The sequence below is a fragment of the Myotis brandtii genome, unplaced genomic scaffold (assembly GCF_000412655.1).
Source record: "Myotis brandtii unplaced genomic scaffold, ASM41265v1 scaffold782, whole genome shotgun sequence".
Lineage (NCBI taxonomy): Eukaryota > Metazoa > Chordata > Mammalia > Chiroptera > Vespertilionidae > Myotis > Myotis brandtii.
Window position 1 is genome coordinate 870,471 of NW_005371138.1, and position 25,059 is coordinate 895,529.

The following is a 25,059-nucleotide window of genomic DNA, read 5'->3' on the forward strand; positions in this document are numbered from 1 at the left end:
TCCACAGTAAAATACATTTTTGTGATACTCATACAACAGAGTTAGTCCAGAGCCAAGGGCTTTGGGAACGCTGCTTATCTCCCAGCTTGCGTGGCTGTTACTCAGTCTTCATTGTGTCCTGGGCCTCCCTGGCTACCTATCCTGGCTTCAGACCCCAGCCTGCTGGTTCCATGGAGACTGCTTTGCCTATTCATTTCTCTGACATGCTTGGAAACACGGTTTTAGGCAGTTAAGAAAGGTCAGACCCATAAGCCCACAGCACAGCTCTGGTTAGTGCTCTCTTCAGACTTACCTGGTCTTTTATTTTTTATTTTTATTTGTTTTTGTTAATCCTCACTGGAGGACATTTTTTCTATTGATTTTAGAGGGAGTGGAAGTGAGGGAGGAGTGGGGAGAGGAGAGAGAGAGACACATTGATGTCAGAGAGGCACATCAATTGGTTGCTTCCTGCACGCTCCCTAACTGGGGTGGGGAACCTGTAACCCAGGTACATGTCCTTGACTTAGAATTGAACCTGGGACCCTTTGGTTCTCAGGCCGATACTCTAACCACTGAGCTTGCTTGCCAGGGCATGAGTCTTTTCTTTTAATGTGTACAATTCCCCATATTTTATTCCTGGTATATACTTTAGTGCTTAGATACCTTCTTGGGCAAAGACATCTTGCCACTGCCATATTTCTATATTAATTTCATTTATTTAAAAGATGGTGTGGTCTTTAATTAATACTTGCTACATTCTACTGGACTTATAGGTAAATGTTTTCAATTACTTGGAAATGAAATAAGATAGTTAAAAAAGACTGTCAACTGGAAATCACCTAGCCCAGCTTCCCCACCTACAGACGAGAAAGCTCAGGGAAAGAGACTTGCTTAGGGTGAAACAACTGGAATTTAAGTCTCCCAGTCCTTGAGCAAATATCTGAAGGAGTATCATGTGGGAAAATGATAAATTCTATTATGTTGGAATCCAGAAGTCAGATTAGAAGCAATGGGTAGGAGTTAAATGGAAGCAGAGGCAAATTTGGGCTGTAAATAACAAAGAATTAATAATTAGTACTGGAAAGATCTTCTCAGGAAGTAATCAGTTTTCAGTCACTGGACGATTAGAGGCATTTGAACAGAAATAAGATGAACACTGGTCAGGAATATAACACAGGATTTCTTGGCTGGAACTAAAACTTTGATGATGACTCTACTGTGATTCTGAGAATCTAAGGGTTGCAGTGTGAAGCAGTGTATTCTGGGGCCTGAGCTAATAGAGAGCCTTTCACTCCAAAGTGTAAATAGTTGCAGCCTTTAAATCCCACCCTAGATTATGCCTCTGCTGCCTTGAATGAGCCGTGTATCATGGAGTCAACCTCCCTTTTCTACCAGGAGTAAGGATCCAGGGCAGGGGAAGGGAATGAAAAAAGCTTCAAAGAGTTCCCAGAGGATGGATCAAAGGGTAAGCAGGATTTGTAAGAGAAGACATTCATATTAAATAGTGCATTTTTAAGGAAAAAGAGGAAAAGTTGCAGTCTCTGTTATTTGTCTATAAACAGAGAGCTTAAGTTGACAATAACAAAGTTATTCTGAAATATAAAACTGAGAAGCAATCAGAAGTTCACCAAAAAAACATTAAAAACAAATGAAGCTTTCAGAAGGCTCAAGGCCATCTTGGCTGGAATCCAATTCACAAATTCAGTACAAATCTATAAAACCCTCCTAAGCAAATCTGAGAATCTGAGAGCAACAGTTCTAAAAGTGGCTATTCTTGGTTCACATACCCATTTCCATTCTAATCAACGCAAGTTTTTAATACATGGAGACAACATCATTACAGTTCCAACCCAGGGTCCGAAAGTCTGGCCAATGACAGTCCTGATCAGAGCTCATCCATTTCAGTGCTCACACTGCACTATTCCCACTAAAATGAGGTGCAGCCTCCCTCTGAGGCTGGGGCACAGCAATTGAATTTGAGAATTAAAGTAGGAGTTACAAGAACGTTTTTGTACCCAAACTATTCTGCAAAACAAAACAAATGGGAAAAAAGGAAAGTATCCCTCTTAGCAACCCCAGGTATGAGAAAAAAGAAAAAAATCCAAAAACAGGAAGGCAAGACTATAAAAATGAAGGTAAACCACAAGGAATGCTGCTGGGGGAAGATAGGAAGAGAAATGTGAGGGTGCCCGCATGTGAAAGGTATTTGGGAAATGCTACTGAAGTGATCTCATCAACAAGAAGACAAGATCTATGGACTTGAAAACCTGATTCAGCAAGTGGCACATGTACTCCTGAAGGTACCGATCTTCTCTTTTATTTTTCTGGGGGGGGTGGGGGGAGACTACGTGGAAGTAGTGTGGAAAGACTACCTTTCTTATAGGAAACATACACTCTGTTTTATGAATACCCTAATGACATCTTGGGTTTGGAAGGGACCGTGGAGATAATGGAACTCAACATACCTCTTTTAAAAGATAAAAAATGTACCATATTATTTCACTCATATGTGGTATTTAATGAACAAACTGAACTACCAAGCAAAATAGAGACAGACTCATAGAGAGCAGGCAGACAGTACTGGTGCTGGTGGTGGTGGTGGTGGTGGTGGTGGTGGTGGTGTGTATGTGTGTGGGGGGGGTAGGGGGGGGGGTGTTGAGGGTAGTAGTGGAGGGAAGGTGGAAGTGAAAAGAGCATGAATAAAATAAAAATAAATAATATAATAAAAAATAAAAGATAAAAACTTAAACCCAGAGGAATTAGTCCCTTGTTTGCCATTATTTAGCAAAAGAGCTTAATTCCAAATATCCCAATAATTGGACCAGAGCCCTTTCTACTGTACTTTGCAACCTTGAAATTAGGAGAGTTGGGATAAGAATTGCACTCTTGCCTTAGGAGAACAAGGTGAGGGAAAATGCTATATGAAAAGTCTATAAAAAGTTAAACAGCTGTTTGTCATTCTTTTTTTTAAATATATATTTTATTGATTTTTTCAAAGAGAGGAAGGGAGAGGAATAGAGAGTTAGAAACATTGATGAGAGAGAAACATCAATCAGCTGCCTCCTGCACACTCCCCACTGGGGATGTGCCCACAACCAAGGTACATGCCCTTGACCGGAACCGAACCTGGGACCCCTCGGTTCGCAGGCCGACGCTCTATCCACTGAGCCAAACTGGTTAGGGCTGTTTGTCATTCTTAATACATGGTGACAGTCTCAGCTAATCGAGACCTCTCCTCCTTGCATGTCCCATATAAGAGCTAACCAATTTTGTTGCTCAAAACATATGAAGCCTTCAACTGCTTCAAAGAATAACAAGACCTTAAACGTGTTTCCTAAACCCCCAGCACCAATGAATTTGTAGTTTTATAAATATCACGGTGAACAAGAAATGCTGTCTTGTCATATTCAAGCCAAATAACAGCTGGACTTTAAAAATAAAATTTTGAAGGCATTTGCCTTTTATATTTTTAATTTCTGTTTTCCTGGCTTATCGTTTTGTCATTTGATTTTGATGAGTGGTTAATACACACGCACAGCTGCCTGTTTCGATGACCTTTCCCTTGCAGCTCCTATGCTCAGAGCTGTGGAGCAGGTCTACAAGTTGCTTACTAAGTGATATTGGCATTTTCATGATGGGCAGACGTTTTCCACAGAAGCTGGGCTGGAACAGGGCCGATTTCCCAGGCTGACTTACTTTAGTCACCTCAGAAGCCCTACAGGAGTATGGGGTAGAAGTGGATCGAGGGCAGAGTACCTGTTCTGTGCCTAGCCAGCGTGGCTCAGTGGTTGAGCATCGACCTATGAACCAGGAAGTCAGGGTTCGATTCCGATCAGGGCACATGGCAGGTTTGATCTGGTGTGCAGGAGGCAGCCAATCAATGATTCCCTCTCATCATTAATGCCTCTCTCTCTCTCTCTCTCTCTCTCTCTCTCTCTCTCTTTCTCTCCCCCCTTTTCCCTTCTTCTCTGAAATCAATACAAATAAAAACAAATTTTTAAAAAAGATTGCTGTTCTGTGTTACTCACAATAGCCAAGACATGGAAAGAACTTAAGTGTACACTGACAGATGAATGAATAAAGAAAATGTGAGCCCTAACTGGTTTGGCTTGGTGGATAGAGTGTTGGCCTGCAGACTGAAGGGTCCCAGGTTCGATTCTGGTCAAGGGCATGTACCTTGGTTGCAGGCACACCCCCAGTAGGAGGTGTGCAGGAGGCAGCTGATCGATGGTTCTCTTTCATTGATGTTTCTAACTCTCTACCTCTCCCTTCCTTTCTGTAAAAAATCATTAAGATATATTTTAAAAAGTAAATCATTTTAGAAAAAAGAAAATGTGATATAGATACAGTAGAATGTTATTCATCCATAAAAAGGAAACCCTGCTATTTGCAACAGCGTGATAGTCCTTGAAGACATGAGGTTAAGTCAAATAAGGCAGGCAGAAAAAGGTAAATACTGTATGATCTCACTTACATGTGAAATTGGAAGAGGCCAAACTCATAGACACAGAGAGTAGAATGGTGGTTGCCAGGGGCTGGGGTCTGGGGAGAGTGGATAGACCTTAGTCAAAGGTTACAAACTCCAGTAGTAAGATGAATGACCTCTGGGGATCTAATGTACAGTACAGTGACTATAGTTAACAATACTGTATTATACATATGAAGTTGTCAAGGGAGTAGATCTTAAATTTTCTCACACACACACACAAAAGATAACTATGTCATGTGACAGATGTGTTGGCTAACCCTATTGTGGTAATCCATTTCTATTACATACACGTATGAAATCATCACATTGTACACCTTAAATCTACACAGAGTTATATATCAATTATATCTCAATAAAGCTGAAAAAATTAACTTTTTCTGTTCAAAGCCAGAGGAAACATGGAAACAATCATGTATGGACTGAGAAGGAGTGGCATTCCGGGCTGCAGCCACCAAACGCACCTGTCATTGAGCTCTCCTCAGAGCTTTCACTCTGGATCTCCGTGGGGCACAAAGAAGTCTTCACCTTTTTAGTACTTTTCTCAATGATAATTATGTCTGTCTGTATGTATGTGTGCATGTTCCTTTTATTCTTCTGTCTTTCTTCACTAGACTTTAAACCCCAAGAGGTCAGGAACATGTCTGTTTTGTTTCCTTTGGTTATCCAGTGTCTAGTCTATCTAGTTCAGGGACTGGTACACAGTAGCACCTAACAGTTGTTTGCTTGCTTGTTTGCTTGCTTTTAAGAATACAAGCTGACACAAGGAGCTTATAAATGTTTTAGCTCTCCTTTCACTTCAGTCCCCTCTTACTCTTTCTGCTAAGGGAAAGGAGCAACATGGAGCAAGTATTCTGTGTACCTGCTATCTACTCTGACTCTAATATGAACTGTAACTCCAGCAGGCTTTGCAGTCAGCTCACACTTGAGCAGACTCCAGGAAATACTCTGAAGTCAGCAGAAGGCAACTACCCATCCCAGCAGTCCTCACAAAGGCATCGGCTTCTGTCCGAATCAGAGCATGTAACTTGACTCCATTCATGAACTCACAGTCCCCCAAAAGCACATGAGGTCTCAATGGCAATGCTGGGCAAGCTTCTGAAGGGAGCTTTGCACATGCTCCTTAAGCTCCTGGGCCACAACAGCCCTTCTACCATTACACTCAGCAGGCACTGCTGCTACGTGTGACAGAGTAACAGGAGAGCTGGTGTAGGGCATGACTTGCTATATTTAGGGAAGAGGAAATGGGCCATTCTGAGGAAGGTCACAAGAGGTTTGTTCAAAAAATGAAGGCATCACATATATATCTATGTACATAGGGCATGCAGTATAGCACAGTATTTAAGAGCTGGGGTACTAGAGCCAAGGCTGCCTGGTATCAATTCGAAGCTCTGCACTTATTAGCTGTGTGACCTGTGGCAAGTTACTTAATTACTCTCAGCCTTAATTTTCTCATCTATAAAATGGGAAAAATAATAATACTTTTTTTACAGAGTTGTATGAGGTGTAAATAAAAAACATAGTATGTATGTGAAAACATAGCACATTCTGTGGCATATAAGTGCTTAATAAATGTTTGCACACACACACCCCGCCCCCCACACACACACATCAGAGTTTATTTTAATACCTTGTCCCAAGGATTATCACTAAACATTAGTCTCTCCTACTGGTATGAAAAGTCTGTCTTCTGGAAACCCTCTGAGGTGCCTCCTAACATCTGACACTACCTATCCTTAGTGCTCGTGCCGGAGGTTCTGAACTGCCTGGGATGGCCAAATATCACCGGAAGCTATGCCCAGTTCAGATGCTGCTATGAAATGTCTTCATGTGTTTTCTGGGGATTAGGGTCCTGGGACAAATACTGCCAGTAAAAGGGATAATAGAAAGGATTCCATCCCTGAAGCTCAAGAAGGACTTTAGCTGAGACCCAAGATAGGTGAAGTATTGTGTTACTCTGAAGAGAACAGATTAATCTTCCCTGACTGTTGGGGGTGGAGGGAGGGAATCTGCAAAAGGAACAACTAACAGGAAAACCAGCCCCTACTCTGTGATGACACAGTAAATAACCAGGCAACAGCACTACTGAAGTGCTGGCCTAACTCATAAATCGTACCCTGCCTCTGGGGAGCAATTTCTGCTGATTTGCTGCTGTGCATTTAAAACAAACAAACAGAAAGTGCAGAAGAGTGGACAGGCATTGATAGTGCTGCGGGCAAACCCACTGAGAGTGAAGCTAGTCTCTCCTTCCAGCCTTCCAAAGACTTTATTCATGGTTAGCACCCACACCCAGGCTGGGCCTTACCCAAGTCATTACTAATTTTATGCCAAATCTGCTCAAACCGCCATTTAGTTCCCAAAATTGTTTGATTGCACCTGGAGATCTCTTGATTTGGGGTGTTAAAAAAATCCTCCTTTATAGGTTTGTCCTTTTTTCCTTTTTTAACAAGAATGCAGTGAAGTGATTGAAACAGAATTCTGTTGTTCATTGGAAGGCAGAGGGTCCTTTTAGTTTAAAAGTAGAATGGCACCTTGAAGTATGTGGATTGCTGAGTGTCCAGTTATATAGGATCTAGCTACATCTCAAAATCCTCGATTATAACATACGATGAAGACTAACATTTGCTCTGCTTTGCCAAGAAAACCGAGCTGGTACTTCCAAGAAAGGCCATGAAGATCCTATAGCTCAGACACACCTCCAGAAACACCCGGGGCAGCAGGAAAGAGCTGCAGGAAAAGCCACTCACCCTCTGCGTCTTCTGGCCGAGTGAGGTCGATGACACCTGGGCCCAGCTTCCCATCTTCACTGGACTTGCCTGATAGCTGGGGCCCCAAGTTCTCAAAGCGCGTTCTTTCCTAGAGGAAAGAACAGTCAGAGTCTTATTCCAGCTTCCCAAACAGCCACGTTTCCTTCCAGTTTCTGTCTTGCTTAGTGGGCAAAACTTAGATGTGCAAACATCATTTCTGTTCACCGTGGGCTCAAAACATCTTTCAGGAAGATTCCGTGGAAGCTGGGTGCTGGCCCTGACAGTGCTGGCCAGTTCTAAACCACAGTACCTGGAAGGGAAGGAAACCTGGGACTGGAAACCTGCCAGCGCTGTACTGTGCATCTTCTTGCTGTTGTGCTGGCTACAGGAATCTAAAAGGAATGCAATCTAGAAGTTTCAGACAAAAGTGCCAAACTTGTGAGAGCAGTTCCCTTTAAAATAGATGTACTGCTATTTAATGGGAGAGGCACATTCCCATTTAGAGATCATATGTGGCACTGGTATTCCTGGGAAAGTACAAATCAGGATTTCAGAAACAAATATTTCAAAGCAGGCAAACTAGATGATAGCATGCATTGACACTATTATTTTGCCTAGGAGTTTCAACCATAAGTTCCTGGGGCAGGCAAAGGAGGACATTACTCCTAGCCAGGCATTGAGTCAAGAAAGTGAACTACTCCTGCCGCTATAGGAGGGAAACCCTTAACTGGTTCTCTAGAAGCGGGAGTCTGAAATACCACACCGAACTCCCCCTCGCAGCTCTCCAGATTGGTGGCAGAGGGCTCACTGGCCATCATTAATAGGGTGTTATCATCTACGGAAACAGCCCGTGTCCCCTTCTCGCCTCCTTGATACTCTCCAGACTTTGTGTTACGGCTTTGTGTTGTGCTTATGAATGAATGAAACCTTGTTGTTCATTACTACGAAACAATATTAAATGTCATGTCAGCTTGAATTTACAGACATGAAGTAGCAGCTTGCAGCTCCGGGAATGGTTTCTGCATGTTATACTTAATGCATTATGCAGCAGTCGAGTGCTGATTGCTGTGCAGTCTATTGTTCAATGACCTAGTTCTGGACTGAGCATGTTTGGTATTAGATGGAAATACTCCGAGTGCTCCCTTCTGTAAGATGTTTAGAAACTTGGAGATATTCTTAAAGAGCAAACATACAATTACTTGATAGAGGCTGTCTCTTATTTGTACAGTCTCACTACGTTTGTGCTTTCTAATATGATTATTTTTGAATATCATTATATTTCTATAATTAATTCCCATCAGTCAAATTGTGCAGGAAGTCTTCCAATTCCCCTTCAGCATGGGATGTGTTGAAATCTGTGTTGGAAGAAAACACAGCATAAACCTTGCTTTAACCTAGCACCATTTCTATGAAAGATGTGCAACAAAATTATAATCATGAATTTCACCAACTGGGTTATCAATACTAACTAGTTACAATGTAGGGAAACCTCTGAAATATTAATTTAAAAAAGAATGAAAATAAAAAGCAAATTAGGTATGGTTCCCCATATCTTCGTAGGTGAAAACAGTGCTACGCAAGAACAAATTGACCCAGACACAAGACACAACAAAATGTACCCAGAAGCCATGCGGTGGTTTCACATGTTGTCAGGGGGAGACAGCTGCTTTTTTTTTTTTAAATCCTTACCCGAGGATATTTTTCCATTGATTTTTAGAGAGAGTGGAAGAGAGAGGGAAAGACAGAAAGAAATATCCACGTGAGAGAAACACATCGATTGGTTGCCTCCTGCATGTGCCCTGACCAGGGCCCAGGCCTGGGAGGACCCTGCAACTGAGGTACGTGCCCTTGACCAGAATCGAACCCAGGACACATTTGTCTGCAGGCTGATGCTCTATCCACTGAGCCAAATTGCCAGGGCAAAGACAGCTGCTTTTAATTAGCCAATTTCTATTTTTGAAGAGCACGCTTGTTTGCCCTGGTGTAAAGGAAGAGAGTTACAGTGGAGATGAATAGTACCAGGGAAAGCTAAATATGCAACCTTTGTTTTATCACGTTGTTTCGAATTTCAGACATTTGTATGTGAACCCTTTCCCTGTGTTAAATGCAAAAAGAGTTCTCATGTGACACCTGCAATCTTCTTGGAAGAACAACCTTTAGCTGTATTTTCATGGGGGGAGAGGGGGGAGAAGAGAAACAACTTCCTCTGAAAATCAACAGACCTTACTACCCATCAGTATGCATATTCCAAGTATCTTTCTAGTCAGTCATTCTCTTTGATTTTACTGCAAAATATTCTCAGTAAAAAATAAATAAATAAATAAAGTTCCTGAAAGAATATCAATATTTTGACAAGGAAGGAGAAGAGGGAAAATTACATGCCATGGTTTGTAAAATCCTAAGACAACAAAGCTTACATGATGATGATATATTTTCTTTTCAAAAAAAAAAATGAAGTGCGCTCACAATTCAGTAGCATCAGCTTGTTTTTCATCATAACAAAAAAAAAAAAATTCAGAACATTCGACAACACGTTCACGATGTCTCTGAAGCCATGCGTTTTTCTGACTTCACTGAAAAAAATCCTTCTGCAGAGATACTTTCCTTATAAAACATCAATATTTTGACACGGAAGAAGTCAAGGAAGAATACCCCATGAAATACTTGTTAAATAGACAGAAAATAAATCAATGGAAAAAAAACTGTTTTGGGTGGTGGGCTGCATTTTATATTTGGTAATATTAAGCACTTGTGTTTGAGATTAAAGTAGGACCCCGCCAAGCCATGCCCTTTCATATACATTTCTACCTAGTCTCCCAGAAGATTTCCTTCTATTCTTCAAAGAATAGCTCAGAATATTTATTTGCCAGCCACATAACCATCAGATAAGAGGGCCTGATGTCTACGAGTTAGCTCTGGGCAGCTGAGCGAAGCAAAGATTTTATTGGTGAGGTTGAACATGAGTCTAGTAAATACAGGATGTGGATGTGGGCACAGAGAGATGTTCAAGGATACTTTAGTGACAAGAGGCTTCAACTTCTAGCCATTAAGTGCCAATGGGCATGCCCATGTATGGAACAAATATAAACTGTGGGCAGAAAGGTCTTCACTCCAAATTTTGTTCATGCACTTGAACTAGCTCCCACAATGTACATAGTTCCCAAGTAAGATTATTTTGGAGATATAAGCAAAATATAAACACCCCCATGCTAACTTAATCTCAAACCTCCAGGAAAATCTCCCCATCTCCATATTGACAGAGAAATGTGTATTTGACATGCAACTATGTGATCAGACACTTAAACATTGTCAGCCACAAACATGCAGGCAACATAAAAGTTATTGGAAGAAATGAAAGTCAGCTCTGCCGTGTTGCAGGACTTTGGCTAAGTGCTTTGAAATTATGATGTATGAGGTAGATGTTGCATATTAAATAAAGATATTTAAATGATAAAGCCCCCTTTAGTGAGAGTTGATGAATGTTAAATGTTACAAGCCACAAGACCCAGGCATCCATCACCTTCCCGTGTTATCTGAGGCAATGGCGGGCAGCCTCACTGGTGACAGATAGACTGCCACATTATTATCCCTATTTCCAGAGTCACTGCACAGACCATTCAACTCCTCAGGCATCATTTTTAACTTTGCATTATATTAGCAACTTTTCCCTCCCTCCTATGGCAAGATTGATCAATGTTGTCTTTGCGTCAGTGGAGAGAGAGAATGGGTTTGGGATAACTGAAAGAACAGAGGTTTGTTTCCATCCAGGGAAAAAAAAAAAAAAAAATCTACTTCCTCTTACTGGCAACAAATGTAAAATTGTGATAGGGGGGAAGAACAGCCACGAAACAGTAAGCACACAATAATGGTTTTTCTTTGCGCTTAGATAAAAGCTGAATTTTTGATGTGCACAGTATATTTTAATAAAATTTTATATACTATGTTTTATACACTTATTGGCTATTCCATAATAATGTGTGTGCTAACAGTAAAATTGCTCTTAAATTTATGTGTGTTATTTATACGTTCCCACGTAACAATGCTTTTTGTTGTAAAAAATATTCTGTTTATTAATGTAACTTTACAACCACTGTATCCGAGATCCGTGGTAAATTAATGACATTTTTATTATTTTATAGTGTCATTAAATTTTTACTGATCACTCCATCAAACAGAGGCAGTAAAGGCCATAATGTAAACTGGGACACTTAGATCAGGCGGCAGGAAGGCATTCCATGGAGTCTGAAGAAAACTGCTCGCCGTAAATGATATTTATGCCATCTTTAAGCATGTGAGAATACTTGGATAAGTTTGGCAAAACTGTTTCAGTAGTCGAGTGGATTGTGTACTTAAATAACAGTTTGCTCGCTAGCGAGACAAGCCTTTTTCCAACCGTACGTGAGATGACTGATGGCAGCCGTCTCCTGAGGAGCAGCGCTCGGAATGGGAATGTGAGGACGCAGCGGGCCCCTCCCTGCCAGACCGCCAAGACTGACCAGCCTGGGTCTTGCCTCCAATGATTTCAACACCATCCCCTTTTCCACGAAGCAAAGTGGAAAGTGGTACACACTGAGAGGGGTGTTTTGTTTGCTACCTTACAAACAAGTATATTTCATTTGACAGGTAGATATGGCTAGACAATGATGTGATATACTTTATTCCAATGCTCTAAATAAAAGGGACTTTACCAACCTTTATTCGAAGCTCGTTTTTAAAGAATGTCTGAATATGGGGTCATTCGTAACAGCCACAGAAAATACACCTAACTGCAAAATTTACCTATAGTCCAGTTAAAATGGGTCAAAAATAATCTCATGTTACTTTCACATGAAAAATACATTATAACTAATATACTCTACAGTAACTCAAATATTCTGTTTATAGAATATATATTATACAAATATTATATAATATCTTATAAAATATATACATATTATATATTATACTTCTGTATAGTATGTAGAAGACAGTAAGTAGAAAATTTTATGCTCGTGTAATCACAAATTTAAAACCACCTATCTCCTATCTGCGGTTTTGGCATGAATCTTTTTAAAGTAAACAAGAATTTGTTGTTACATCCTAAAATATTAAGTCTTTAAATATTAAAGACTTTAAAAAGTCTTTTCAAATTTATAATAATAAGAAACATTGCACAGAAAGTTAATACTGCAGCGCCACCAGTTATGTTTGTGTGTATTCCTGAAGCAGAGTTTTCTAAGAGAAATAACCAACACATGCATTATGAATAAAAATTCTCTCAGGCCACCACAACATTCTGAGATCTTATCCGCACAGTGTCAGCTTGGTCTAAGTATCACCTGTCATTTCATCCCGGCTCCAGGCTTTAGTGTCTCTCCAACCCAGGGCAACTCCTTCCTACACTAAAAGTTAAGACTTCCCTGCAAAAGCAGCTTTCCCCATAGTACTATTGGTCTCACTGCTTTCCTCGCCCCTCTATGCCCAGTTAATCATCAGGCTTGCTGACTGTTCCTTCACAGAGACTTTTGTGCCAGTCCCTCTCCTCATGGGCCTCCACCATCAAAAACTAGCCCAGCACATGCCCTCACGCCTGCACACGAGATCACTGCTGCAGCCTCCGTTCTGGTCTGCCTGATCCTTAATACTGCCCATCGCCCTGCATCCGCCCGCTCACACTCCTCACAAGATCCCACTCAATGTCTCATGGCTTCCTATTTTCTATTGCATGTCATCCTCTACCTGCTTTTCCAGATCCTTCCTACACTGCTCCCATGTGTCTTAACTTGGTTTCCTACAACTCTCTCATCATACATCCTCTGTCCTCGGTGCACAGTAAGCAACTCACCTTCCCATAATAGTACCATGGTCACACCTGCTCCCTCTTCCCCCTGGCTGCTTCCCTTCCTTCTGTCTTCTTCCTTACCAAGTTTTATTCATATTGAAAAACCCAAATTGTCCATGAACTCTACAACCTCTCTGATCTACAAAAATTCTTAGTCTTCCCTATATAATCAGCCACAACTTATACAACTACGTCAAAGAATTAAGCTTTGGTTCCTCCAAGTCTCCTCCAATAATGTCAAAATATTTTCAAGCCAGGGCTTGTGTCTTACACTTTTTCTATATATCTTATAATGTAGTCGGCATTAGTGTCCGCACATATTTATAGGATTTTACAAGGCCACATAATTTATTTGTTTTTGTTAATCCTCACCCAAGGATATTTTTTGCATTAATTTTTTAGAGAGAATGGAAGGAAAGGAGAGAGACAGAGCGAGAGAAATATTAATGTGAGACATATCAATTGGTTGCCTCCTGCAGGCACCCTGATCAGGGCTGGGGATCTGGCCTACAACTGAGGCACATACCCTTGGCTGGGAATAGAACCTGAGGTCCTTTAGTCAGGAAACCGACAATCTAACCACTGAACCAAACTGGCCAGGGCAAGGCCACATAACGGATTTACCCACATAAATGCACCCGAGTGTCCAAAAGGAGCAAGAACTACCAACTTTCTAGTATTTCAAATTTGTAGAAGAGATGTTTATACTCAACACTCCACACTTTATTGGTGATAGCTCTTTGGGCAATGATAATCAAAACAAGGAAATCCAGAAAAATATTTAAATATTTTATAAAAGAGGGCAATAAGCAACTTTAGAAGAATACCGTGGAAGAATACAGCTTGATTGCAGAACTTAACATGAAAAAAAAGGGTCTGGAGTCTGACTTGGAATTTCTGCAGTTTAACACTTGCATCTTTTTGCAAAGTCTTTGCAGAACACTGGCAAAAGACGAGCCTACCCACCACAAATGCGTGGCTGAAAAAGCAGTACATATTTTTTAAAGTTTAAAAAAATTTGTGTTTTGCTCTGTTTTGTTTTAAAATAGGACAATGTTAAGTATAATGCTGACAGAGCCTGTCTCTTATTCTGAAAAACTTTCTCTAATTCCATGCTCTGGACATATCTTGCCATCATGTGATTCTCAAGAAGTACTACTTAAGCACACATGTGGTTTCCTTCTTATTGACTTAGCAAGCTCTATCACTTTATTAGCCTTTATTTTATATCCTTTATTATACACTTAGTAATGTAATGAAAGATAAAAAAAAATGTAGGCTTTCCAGTGGAAAGTAATCACATATGCTTTTTAAAGGGTGATTCTTTTTTTGGAAGGAGTTCATTTAGAGGCGCTAGGCTTTACTTTCATAGTGATGTTTTGATGGTCCCAGACTCAGTAATCATGATAATAAAGACCGTGGCTGGGAGAAACAAGGTTCATTATTAAACCTCATTGTTAAATAACATTTTGTCAGCTAACACTATTAACTTGTCTAGACTTTAATACACTCTTTACTAAAATTGTGCTAGGACTCATGAGTCAGTTAAGGCCTAAGTTCTCCAATTCTGTTTGCCTCCACAGCACAAATACACAGAGGGGTAGGACAGAGTGTCTTTACTGTTCATTACTATGTGCAAGGCACTGCCTAATGAGTATTTCCTTTAACCCTCACACCAATGCTACAAGGAAAATATTGCTACTGCTATCAATTTTACAAGAGAATAAAAGGTGAGGCTCAAAAATATTTTTAAATATTTTATTTAACTCAACCAAAATTTAGATAGGTATTGGTGCCAAGGTGAATTCAGGAATCCTAACTCTAGAACTTAATTACCATGCAGATTTTCTGAGCCTATTTCCTTATTTGTAAAATGGAAAAGAAAATGCTCATGCTGCAGGATTGTGATGATTAAGTAAGAGATCAGGTGCATGAGTGCTTTGCAAAATTAAAGCAACTCATAAAATACCCACTTCTGTTAAGCATGTTATATAGTGTTTGCTACATGATTCAAAGCTAAATGCTAACGAAGACAGTGTCCTGATGTAAAGGCCGACATCCACCCTCCTGTGTCCACAATGCAATTATACATCCGGAGATGCTCTCCTTTTTAACTTGGCTGTTAAGCATCTCAGGACTAAATTTAAATCTCAATGTCAGTAACCATGTAGTATATGGATCTTGTTATTCTCTACTTATAAGCTCTCAAATATCCCCATCATCTGCACGAGGAGACTCAAACTTCCTGTAGAACCTTTCATGGTCTGGCACCCGCTCTCCCATCAGCCTTATGTCCTACTCCTTTCAGTTCATGTTCTCTGTCCCAGTAAGATGGAACTTCTTGGAGTTTCCTGAATAAGTTATGATACTGTATGTCCTTGCATATTTGCATATACTATTCTCTCTTAGAATGCCTTTCCTTAGTCCTTTCTAGGCCTAAATAAAACATTTCTTCTGAACAAAAGAAATGTTCTCCACCAGTTCCAGGCAGAAATGATGGTATCCCATCACCACCCCATGTTTATAGAACAATGTTTTACAATTGTTAATGTATATGTCTGTTTACATTTCCCCAACGTACTCCTTAAGGTGTGGTGTCTATGTCTTATTATCTTTATATTATCAGTTCCTACCATCATTACTTCCCATGATGCTTGCAAATACTAGGTACTTTGGGTGCTAAATCCTAATAATCCTGATAAAGTTACTTCCCTCTTTTCGTTCATTTTAATTTTACTTTTAATTTCCAGATATTGTTTAAAAACAGTGACATATAGATTATTAAAAGGTAGATAAATACAAAGGAAGGTGTTTGAGTCAATAAAACAATATAGTGATCTATCTTGTCAGGGTTACCTTAGTACTGAGACACAGGGAGTCTGCTTAGTTACTATTATTTGAAAGGACTCTGGTAAGAAACTTCCCTAATTCTCAACTACCACCACCTCCAATATTCTTCTCACACAGTCCTATATTGCTTAGCAATCCATCATTTGAATTAATTAACAATGTCAATATCTTATGAATGGACAGTAGAATAAACTGTTAAACAAAATCATATTAACTCCAGTTAATTCCTCTAGAGAAAGAAGAACATCTCTAGGAAAGATGAGGCAGATGAAACTATAGGAGCAGAGACAAAGCATTTGGTCAAAGTACTCTGATCCTAAAGAAAATAACTTCACAAGAGTTTGGGAATACCCAAGCTAGGAAAAAATTCACATGTTGAAGCCCTAACCCTAGCCTAGTAGATCAGAACGTGACTGTGCTTGGAGATGGGGCCTTTAAAGAGGTGACTAAATTAAAATGAAGCCTTTAGGTGGGCCCCAATCCTACACAATGGGGGTCCTTATAAGAAGAGGAGTTAAGACATACAGATTCATGAGAGATGTGTGCTCACAGAGGAAAACCGTGTGAGGACACAGCAAGAGGGCAGCCATCTATAAGGAGAGAGGCCTCCGGTGAAACCGGCACCTGTACCTTGGATTTCTAGCCTCCAGAACTGTGAGAAAAATATTTCTGTTGTTTAAGCTGCCCAGTCTGTGGGTTTTGCTATGATGACGGCCCTAGCAAACTAATACAATAGCAACTTCTCCCTCAAGCAATAAGGCAACAAATGTTAGATAAGCAATCCTCTGATAGCTTTTGCATTAGGATCTAGTAGTGGTTCTATCTATTGACTATCTATGTATCTGTCTGTCATCTATCTATAATCTATCTATATATTATCTATATCTATCTATCTATCATCTATTATCTATTATCTATATCTATCTATTATCTATCTATCTATCTATCTATCTATCTATAATTCTATCTACCTAGGATCTTCAAAAGAAAAAGTTCCCCCTTAAAGAGAATGAATATTTATAAGGACTTGGCAAAAAAAGTTTTTAAAATTCCAGATGATTCATACTTGAGGCAAGACATAGAATGAGTACAGATTGATGTAAGCTGCTCAGATCCCCTCTCAGGATGCTGATATAATCTGTGCCACTGAACAGTAAGCTCCTTGGGAGGGGGTAAGTGTCTCCTGACCCTCTCTACCTCCAGTGAGGACTGTGCCCTGTAAGCTCAGAAAAGCATGTAGCACATGCCGGCTGAAAGGAACTAATATCTGTAGAGCTTCTTGTGGAGATGTTTTATGGAATTTACAAAAACATTCTCAAATGATATACCACAAGTTTCCTTCATGATTTGAAGAGTACACCAAACTAAGCAAGTTCTCTTTCCACACCCCAGGCAAGAACAGCATCCTGTATAGCTCCTGCAACAGACACTTAGACTCTTGTCACTGGTCATCAGATGATAAATGATAAAGTAGCATTGACTCTGAAGATGTGAGACCCTTTTAGTCTTGGGAGCCACTGAGTTAAATTAGTTTCATCAGGATTATAGTGATTACTGAACCCCTTTAACCAAATGCTTTCTGTCTCATTCATATGGTTTTCATATGGTTTTAACCAATTGCAAGGTTATTTATAAGTTTGCAACTCCCAACTAGAGTTATAAAGTGTTCAGATTTAAGCAAATCCAGTTGTGTGGCAGCCCAACTTCTACTTATATGTGGTTTCCAACTTTTTACTTGTGTACAGAGGCATGATGCATATTTGTTCCTGAATGTTCTCTGATTAACTATTTGCTTCAATAACAAGTTCACAAAAATTCCATTGTAAAATTATATAAACTCCTATTAAAACTGAACATGTGATTTAAAAACTGGAAAGTTTTATCTCCACTTAAACCACCAGCACAACTTTATTAATTTAACATTTATCACATGAACAAAAAGGCACAATATAATTAATGACCAGCTAAGCAAATGTCTTAGTCCAAAAAAATTATCTTAGGAATTCAGTTTTCTCGAAATTTAGGCACTTGATTTCAAAAACCTATTTATTTTACAATGTGTACTTTTGAAAAATATTGTCTGTAGGAACACAGGTGCCATTTATTCAAGTTAAAGACATCAAAGCTATATAAACCAAGAATGAATATTTTCCTCAAACTATACCTTCTCTTTCAATTTTAGCTGGCAAACTGATAAATATGAAAAAAAAATTTTCTCTCAGAAACAAACACAAAAAATGGGGGGAAATGTAAGGTATTGCCACCAACCATTTCTTTTAATTTTTTAATGTATATCTTAAAATTTCCTAAGATATTTGGCTATAATTTTAAGAAATGTGTGTGCTACAAAAATAACATATTTCTTCAAAAGAAGAAACAGGGGGCACGAGAAAGTCTGGTGCTAGAAGGAAATGTAAAGGCCTCTGCATTCAGAGAGCACAGAGCTTAGGACACTCACCCAGAGTCGCAGCCTAACCAGTAACAGATTCGGAGTTTGTCTCAGCCTCCAGACTCTGATTCCTGCTCCTTCCACTGAACCGCTCTGCATCACAAGTGCCCTTCACAGACTATCCCTGATTACTTCATCTGCAAAACGTGGGAGCTGAACTAACTTCTCTCTACGGTTTCTTTCAGCTTTAAGATCGGGTGATCCTCTGATACTCGACATTTTTGCTCCTGACACCCACACTGCAGCACACATTAGGAAAATAGCTTTGACATCTCCTAAAAATTTTTGAGCAATTATTTATATTCTCAAGGAAATAGCTCAAAGGTAATCCATCTGTCAGACAAGCCTACCAAAACCATGATCGCACTTAGCCAAAAAGCATTTGTTTGCTACTTCTGAAATTCCCTCTCCACCAGGGCAAAGTGACAGAGGGAAGGGACACAAGGCAGGGGAAGGCAAGGAAACAGGCAGGCAAAATCAGAGGGAAACGTTTACATCTAATGTGGTGAAATATACTTCTATGTCCCTGATTTTGGTACTCATGACAGTGGCACTAGCAGAATACATCCCTTTTTGTCTGCAAGCAAAGTAACATATATGCAAACATTGCTGGTAAGAAGAGAGCCTCTCTTCAGGAAAAACAAAAACAAAACTAAACTAAACTAATTAACTCCTTGATGTCAAGAGTTTGCATATTCTACTGTTATCTTCCTCTAGGAAACAGGAAGTACTAATAAGGTCAAAGACAATCACAAGCGACTTCTCAAATAAAATAAAATAAATAAAATTAACCCAAGACTATGTCTGATACTTTTTGGGGAAAGTTTTCTTTAAGATTAAGTAAAATTAAAATTTGGAAACTTTCATTTCATGAAAAATTTAAAAACCAATTGAAATTTCGAAAATGAGTTTTAAAAAGAAAGAAAACATTTAGGACCCTGTGCGAAATAGTATGCCACCACGGCAACATTACAAAGGACAAAAGATAGTATCCAACTGTGGTGCTATGTGTTAATTGTACGGTTTTCCAAAGATGTGGGAGAACTGATATCAATTACAGTATAATTACCATTACTTCCAACAGAGTTAACATGTAGTTACCACAAAGTAACGTACAATTAACTGGTGTCACATTGCACACCAGACTAAATAAGATACAAATTAAAAATTCCCAAATGTAGCCATAATACTCTCCTATCTCTTAAAAAAAATAAAACAACTTTTTCTCTGATATGTCACAGCATTTTTCAGGAATTAGTGTAATTATTTCATAAAGGGAAGAACAAGACATATAGCTTTACAATGAAAACCTGCCCAGGGAGAGAGAGACTTATATATCAACAACAAAAAAATAAATTTAATAACCTAAACCTGCTTTAAATAAAATTAGAATTTTCCACATGTCTTAAGTTCCTGAAAATTAAGCAGCTATATTTTAAAACCAAGTTCAAGAATGTTCTTGGTTTTTACTGATACCTAATATGTGTTTAAATGCATTTATCAGTGACCGTGAGCCTGCTTTAGTGACGCTACTGAGGAACACAGAAATGAGTGAGGCTCTAAGAAGACAGCTTACACAGAAGTTCCGGTTATTTGCTATGTGAAGTGGTAAAACCATGTCTCAATATGAGCAATTTCCTTATCAGGAGGTGAACTAATGGAACAAAGAATGCTATAGCTCAGTCTGAAGAAGTCGAATTCCGCCTTGGAATGTCTCAAGTCAGCAACAATAACACAGGAGCCTCCATAGGCTGCATCTGAGAGGGGCACGTGTGGGAGCACGTACACGCCAAATGCTCAGCTAGGTTTAATTAGAAGAGAACTGAAAATGGCAGGGTGCAATGCTGTGAAGTTGATGAGAGGACAAAGGGAAAGTAGCTGCATTTAAAACACAGCTCCAGTGTTTCTGCTATATCCGTTTCAAACATCTGGGCCTCCAATTATTTATTGAACTCATGTGTAAGAGTTATTTGGGAATACTGCAACTGTTATAGAACCGGGACATGCACACTGCTTTGTAAAATACTTGCAGGATTGAACTCTTGCTAAAATCTGGAACCAATGGGTGAAAACTGCTACGGGATTATTATCTTTCAGTCCATGTGTGAAAACCATGAAGAGGTTAATATGCTATGAATACGTTTTGTAAACAGCATGCTATTAATATAGCAGACAATATTTTATTAGAAACGTATGTTTTGCATATATTTGAAGATTTAATTTCCTACTCTGACTTTTTTTCATATCTAAATGCTTACTCGAGATTAAATGAGGCTAGACACATTTGTAAAAGGCTGCGCATCTCCTTTGAAGATGACATAAGCATATGCACAGGCCCACAACACTCTCAGGGCAGTTCGTTCCCTGTATAGTCAATAGTTCCCCCTTTCCTCTGAATGTGGAGCTCAGGAGTAGATACACTGTTTTTGCACCCAGTTTCATGTTCTACTCTATTAAATTCATGACCCTTTTGTTAGGCTACGAAGGAAACCAAACTGGTTAGGAGGGATGACAACAGAACAATGATGGGTACATCATTATGCCATGTTATTTCCTCTTGTTCCCACATCTCCGCTGCATTCCTCTGATTATTGCAGCCTCAAAAAATGTGCTGATCGCTGTGTGTGTTAGGCGACACCGCCAACCCGGGAAGCTAATATCCCAATAGAGTGCATTATGCATGTGATGTAAATGAGGTATGTGCTCGACACATACCGGCCGTTTGTCATCAGAGAGCCCGCAGACAGGACGGTGGGCGCAAGTGCCTTTATTCCCTTCACCGTGTCCACAAATGGAAAAAGAAAAAATCCACCTGCTCATGGCAGCTGACCTTAATTTGGCATGAACTTGAAATATTCCCATGTAAAGGATATTTGGGGGAGAGCTTTATTTGTTGTTATTCTATTAGAAAAATAAAAGGTTTGACATCTCCACCTTCAGAAATTCAGACTTGAAATGCAGTGTATTCTAGGTCATAATAGAAAGGGAAAAGACCAAACCAACTTTCTCAAAAACAGAAATTGATCTTCAGCTTTTCATTGCAGCCATAATTTAAGTGTCAACATAATAATTAGCTGTGAAGCTGAATTTATGATTTAGTTAGTAAATTAGAATTAAGTTTTCTAATTCAAGTTTGGGAGCTAAATGGTAAATATATTTTAAAATTTGGAATCAGATTTCCCAGCCTCAAAGTAAGGCTTTCAGAGTAACTAATCTTTCCTGCAGAATGAGGGATGATGCTTGAACTACAGTAAATTTCTAAATGAAATAAAAGTGACACCCCAAGGGCTCTCTTTCTGGACCATCAATAAACAAGCACATGTTTATTTCTGATGCCGGGGTAGCTGCTCTCCCTGCCCCTCTCCATCGCCTGCCTAGACAAGGACAAACCTGGAAAATTAACTAGAGCAGGATACAAGGCAGAGAGGTTGTTTGTTCAATCCCAAAGATTGTCTAATGAGCGTAACTGCAATGGACTTACACAGTGTGAAAAAAAGAAGTTATTTGTAGAACAAATAATTTTCCATGTAGACATTATATTTATCAGTTTTTAAATCTGTGTGGAATTTTTAATGGTACTTTCAGACTAATTAAGGACAAGGAAAAAGGATCATAACAGTATACAAGGTACAAAGTTTTAAGATTAAAGTTCTTATTTCACGCTACTGCATATATTTGAAAGAACACAACCTAAAGGAAGACTAAATCTTCTTTGCACTGATTCAATAAAACTCACATTTGAATTTATGATTAAAATTTTAGTTTTCCATAACTGAAGTGACCAAAAGAATAGAAAAACCATTGCTAACAGAAGGCTGGCCTGCCTTCTTGCCTGCATCAGGACTGGCATATTAAAACTTCTAATTTACACAAGGCTTCAAGTTGTGGACTGCGTTCTCTTTCTGCTAATGTGATATGAAGGGCAGGATTATTAGATTGCTCAGACCAAAGAAATAGACAAGTTTTAATATAAATATAATCTCTTTTTAGGTACTGTTTGGTTTGAAATGTTAGTTTTCCTTTGAGGACCAGCTATTAGATTCACCACACTCACCTTCTGTAGTTTAAGTTGTTTTAAAATTCATTGTCTATTGTTCTAACCAATCACATACTTTTCCTTTTGGATAAACCAATTTCACTTCAAGCTTTATTCTTTGGCTTAGTTTCACTATACTGGAACTAAACTATCAGTATAGTTTCACTTTATGATACATCAGTATTAAATATTCCCTCAAACATCACCTATAGATACTTTTACCTCATTTAAAATTAGATGCTTACAGACATGATTCTGGAAAACTAGTTTGTACAAAGCCAGGTGAAATTCGTTAACTCATAGAGCATTGTGATCTCGCTGTATTGCGCTAATCAGTAAATCCATTTACATTTGGCTAATTCTTAGTCCTCAGCTAATTCTTTGAGAAAATAATAAATGCTTCCTATGAACTCCAGAGATCTCTGGTACAACAGACCTGATGCACTTCAAATAGACTTTACTTCCTTTCTACATCCTCTTCTTCCCTCCACCACCCACAAAGAGGCTAAACAAAAAATTGTTTTATCAAAATAACGTGACGACATGCTACTTCTGTATGCTATCAGCCTGAGGCAGCTCTGCGTGCACCCTGTTCCAACGAAACAGGAGGCCGGAAGCACACAGCTCAAAACTTCGCTTCCTCGGGGAAATCACTGACTCAGTTACTTGCTCCTCACACAAAAATGATGGCCCACACTCAGCTTTCTGATCACAAGCATCTTAAAAATTACAAAGTCCTTTATACACATATGTCATTTGTAAGGCAGAATCATTCCAATTTTACAGAATGTACTGAGGCTCAGTAAGATTAGACACTTCCCCAAGATGACCCAGATAGTAAGAGTCAGAGAGAGACCTAGAAGATAGGTTCCCCAATTTAAAACCCAAGCTGAATCCCTTCTCCTCTTTTGTACAGCTTGACTCGGTTTTAGGAACAGGTCATGAAATCAGGAAAATCAGGACCCAACTGGTTTCCAAAGTCTTGTCAGTCAGAATTCATTTTATAAATTTAACTTCTGAAGCTAGGTATTCAGATCTAAGACTTTATCACATCACCATTTAAATAAGTAAAATCAACATTAGACTCTGAATGACTTTGGACTGGTTGTCTCCTAGCCTCCCTAAGCTCTGCTACCTCCTTCATGTGTGGTTGATTCTTCTACAAAGTCTCCAAGTCCTATCCTTAGACACACTCAGGATATCTCCTTACACCAGAGGAGGTGGGTGGTGAGATGCAGGCATCACACACTAGAGTCCTGCCTGGGAAAAATGCAGCGATTGCTGCTGCTTCTGCAGCTCTAAGAGCTTGGAGAAAAACCCTCCTCGGTGGTCAGAGACAGCACCCTGACTGCAGTAGGCTGCATGACTGTAGGGAGAGTGGGAAAATGGGAGTCAAAGAGAGAGAGAAAAGTGAGGGAAAGGGAAAAGGAACAAGAGAGGAAGAGGAGAAATGGTGGGGAGTAGAGAGAGATAGGGGGAGGGGGTAAGAAGGAAAGGACAGAAGTGTGCTCTCATCCATAAGGAGGTAGAGAAGTACTGGGAAACTGATCAACAACCTCCAGAAGAAAAGGCAGAGGGAGAGTGGCAGGAAGGCAGAGTCACGGGATAGCTAAAGGAGACTTCAAAATTCCTCTAACCACTAACTAAGTTATCCGAGGGTCAAGGGGTCAGGTACAGGGTGACAAGAGAAGATTTGAATTTACAATACACAAATGCTGTATCATAGAATTGTATCTTGAAATTTATATAATCTTATTAACCAACATCACCCCAATAAAATTTTTAAAAAATAAAATGAAAAAAATTTTCTACATAAAGTCTAATAAGAAGCAACTCTCCTATAATGTGAATTTCCTGTCAGAAAGAGGCCAGACACTCACTAAAGCCTAGACCAGCGGTTCTCAACCTGTGGGTCGCGACCCCTTTGGCGGTCGAACGACCCTTTCACAGGGATCACCTAAGACCATCCTGCATACCAGATATTTACATTACGATTCATAACAGTAGCAACATTACAGTTATGAAGTAGCAACGAAAATAATTTTATGGTTGGGTCACAACATGAGGAGCTGTATTTAAAGGGCCAGAAGGTTGAGAACCACTGGCCTAGACAGACTCAGATGAAAATACATTTTTATCCTTACAAGAGTAACTACTTCTTCCTCTGTCTGGTCTCTGGCCACAGGCAAGCAATCAATGAATAATGACTGAGCATTTTAGGCTCAGTGTTAGGGAAAGAGCAGAGTAAGACCTGGGCTCTTCCTTCAACAATAATAATAGTAACCTAATAGTATGGTGCACTGGAAGTATAAAATTACTCAGAGAAGAGCTGGTATTTGAACCTAGAGTTACCTCCATGATTCTTGGTGCTTTTCATCTGTACTGGAGAATAACAATAATCTCTTCCATAGGATTTTTATGAAAATCAAATGAGATGTTTATATAAAAGTAGCTATCATCCACCAATGCCTATAAATTAATATAAGCTATTTCAAATTTTAATTTGGATTTACAATTCTATACACTCTGAGGAGTCTTCCACTTCGAAGATTATCATTTAGCAATTGCTCCTATAGTTTTTCTGTAACAAACAGGTTGATTTTCTGTAAGCTTATTTACATTGAGAAATACACTCAATTTATCTAAGCTACACTAACATCATTATTTTTCATTCTCTCTCTCTCTCTCTCT

The 25,059-nt window shown here is 39.3% G+C and overlaps 1 protein-coding gene across 18 annotated transcripts in view; it reads right to left on the reverse strand.

Moving 5' to 3' along the window:
* Positions 1–25,059, reverse strand: part of SOX6 (SRY (sex determining region Y)-box 6) — a 384,360-nt gene that overhangs the window by 31,553 nt on the left and 327,748 nt on the right. For all 18 annotated transcript variants that reach the window (XM_014530922.1, XM_014530923.1, XM_014530916.1 and 15 more), the window contains one exon: positions 7,213–7,321. In XM_014530922.1, the coding sequence (XP_014386408.1) occupies positions 7,213–7,321 (109 nt within the window). The remainder of the gene's footprint in view (positions 1–7,212; positions 7,322–25,059) is intronic.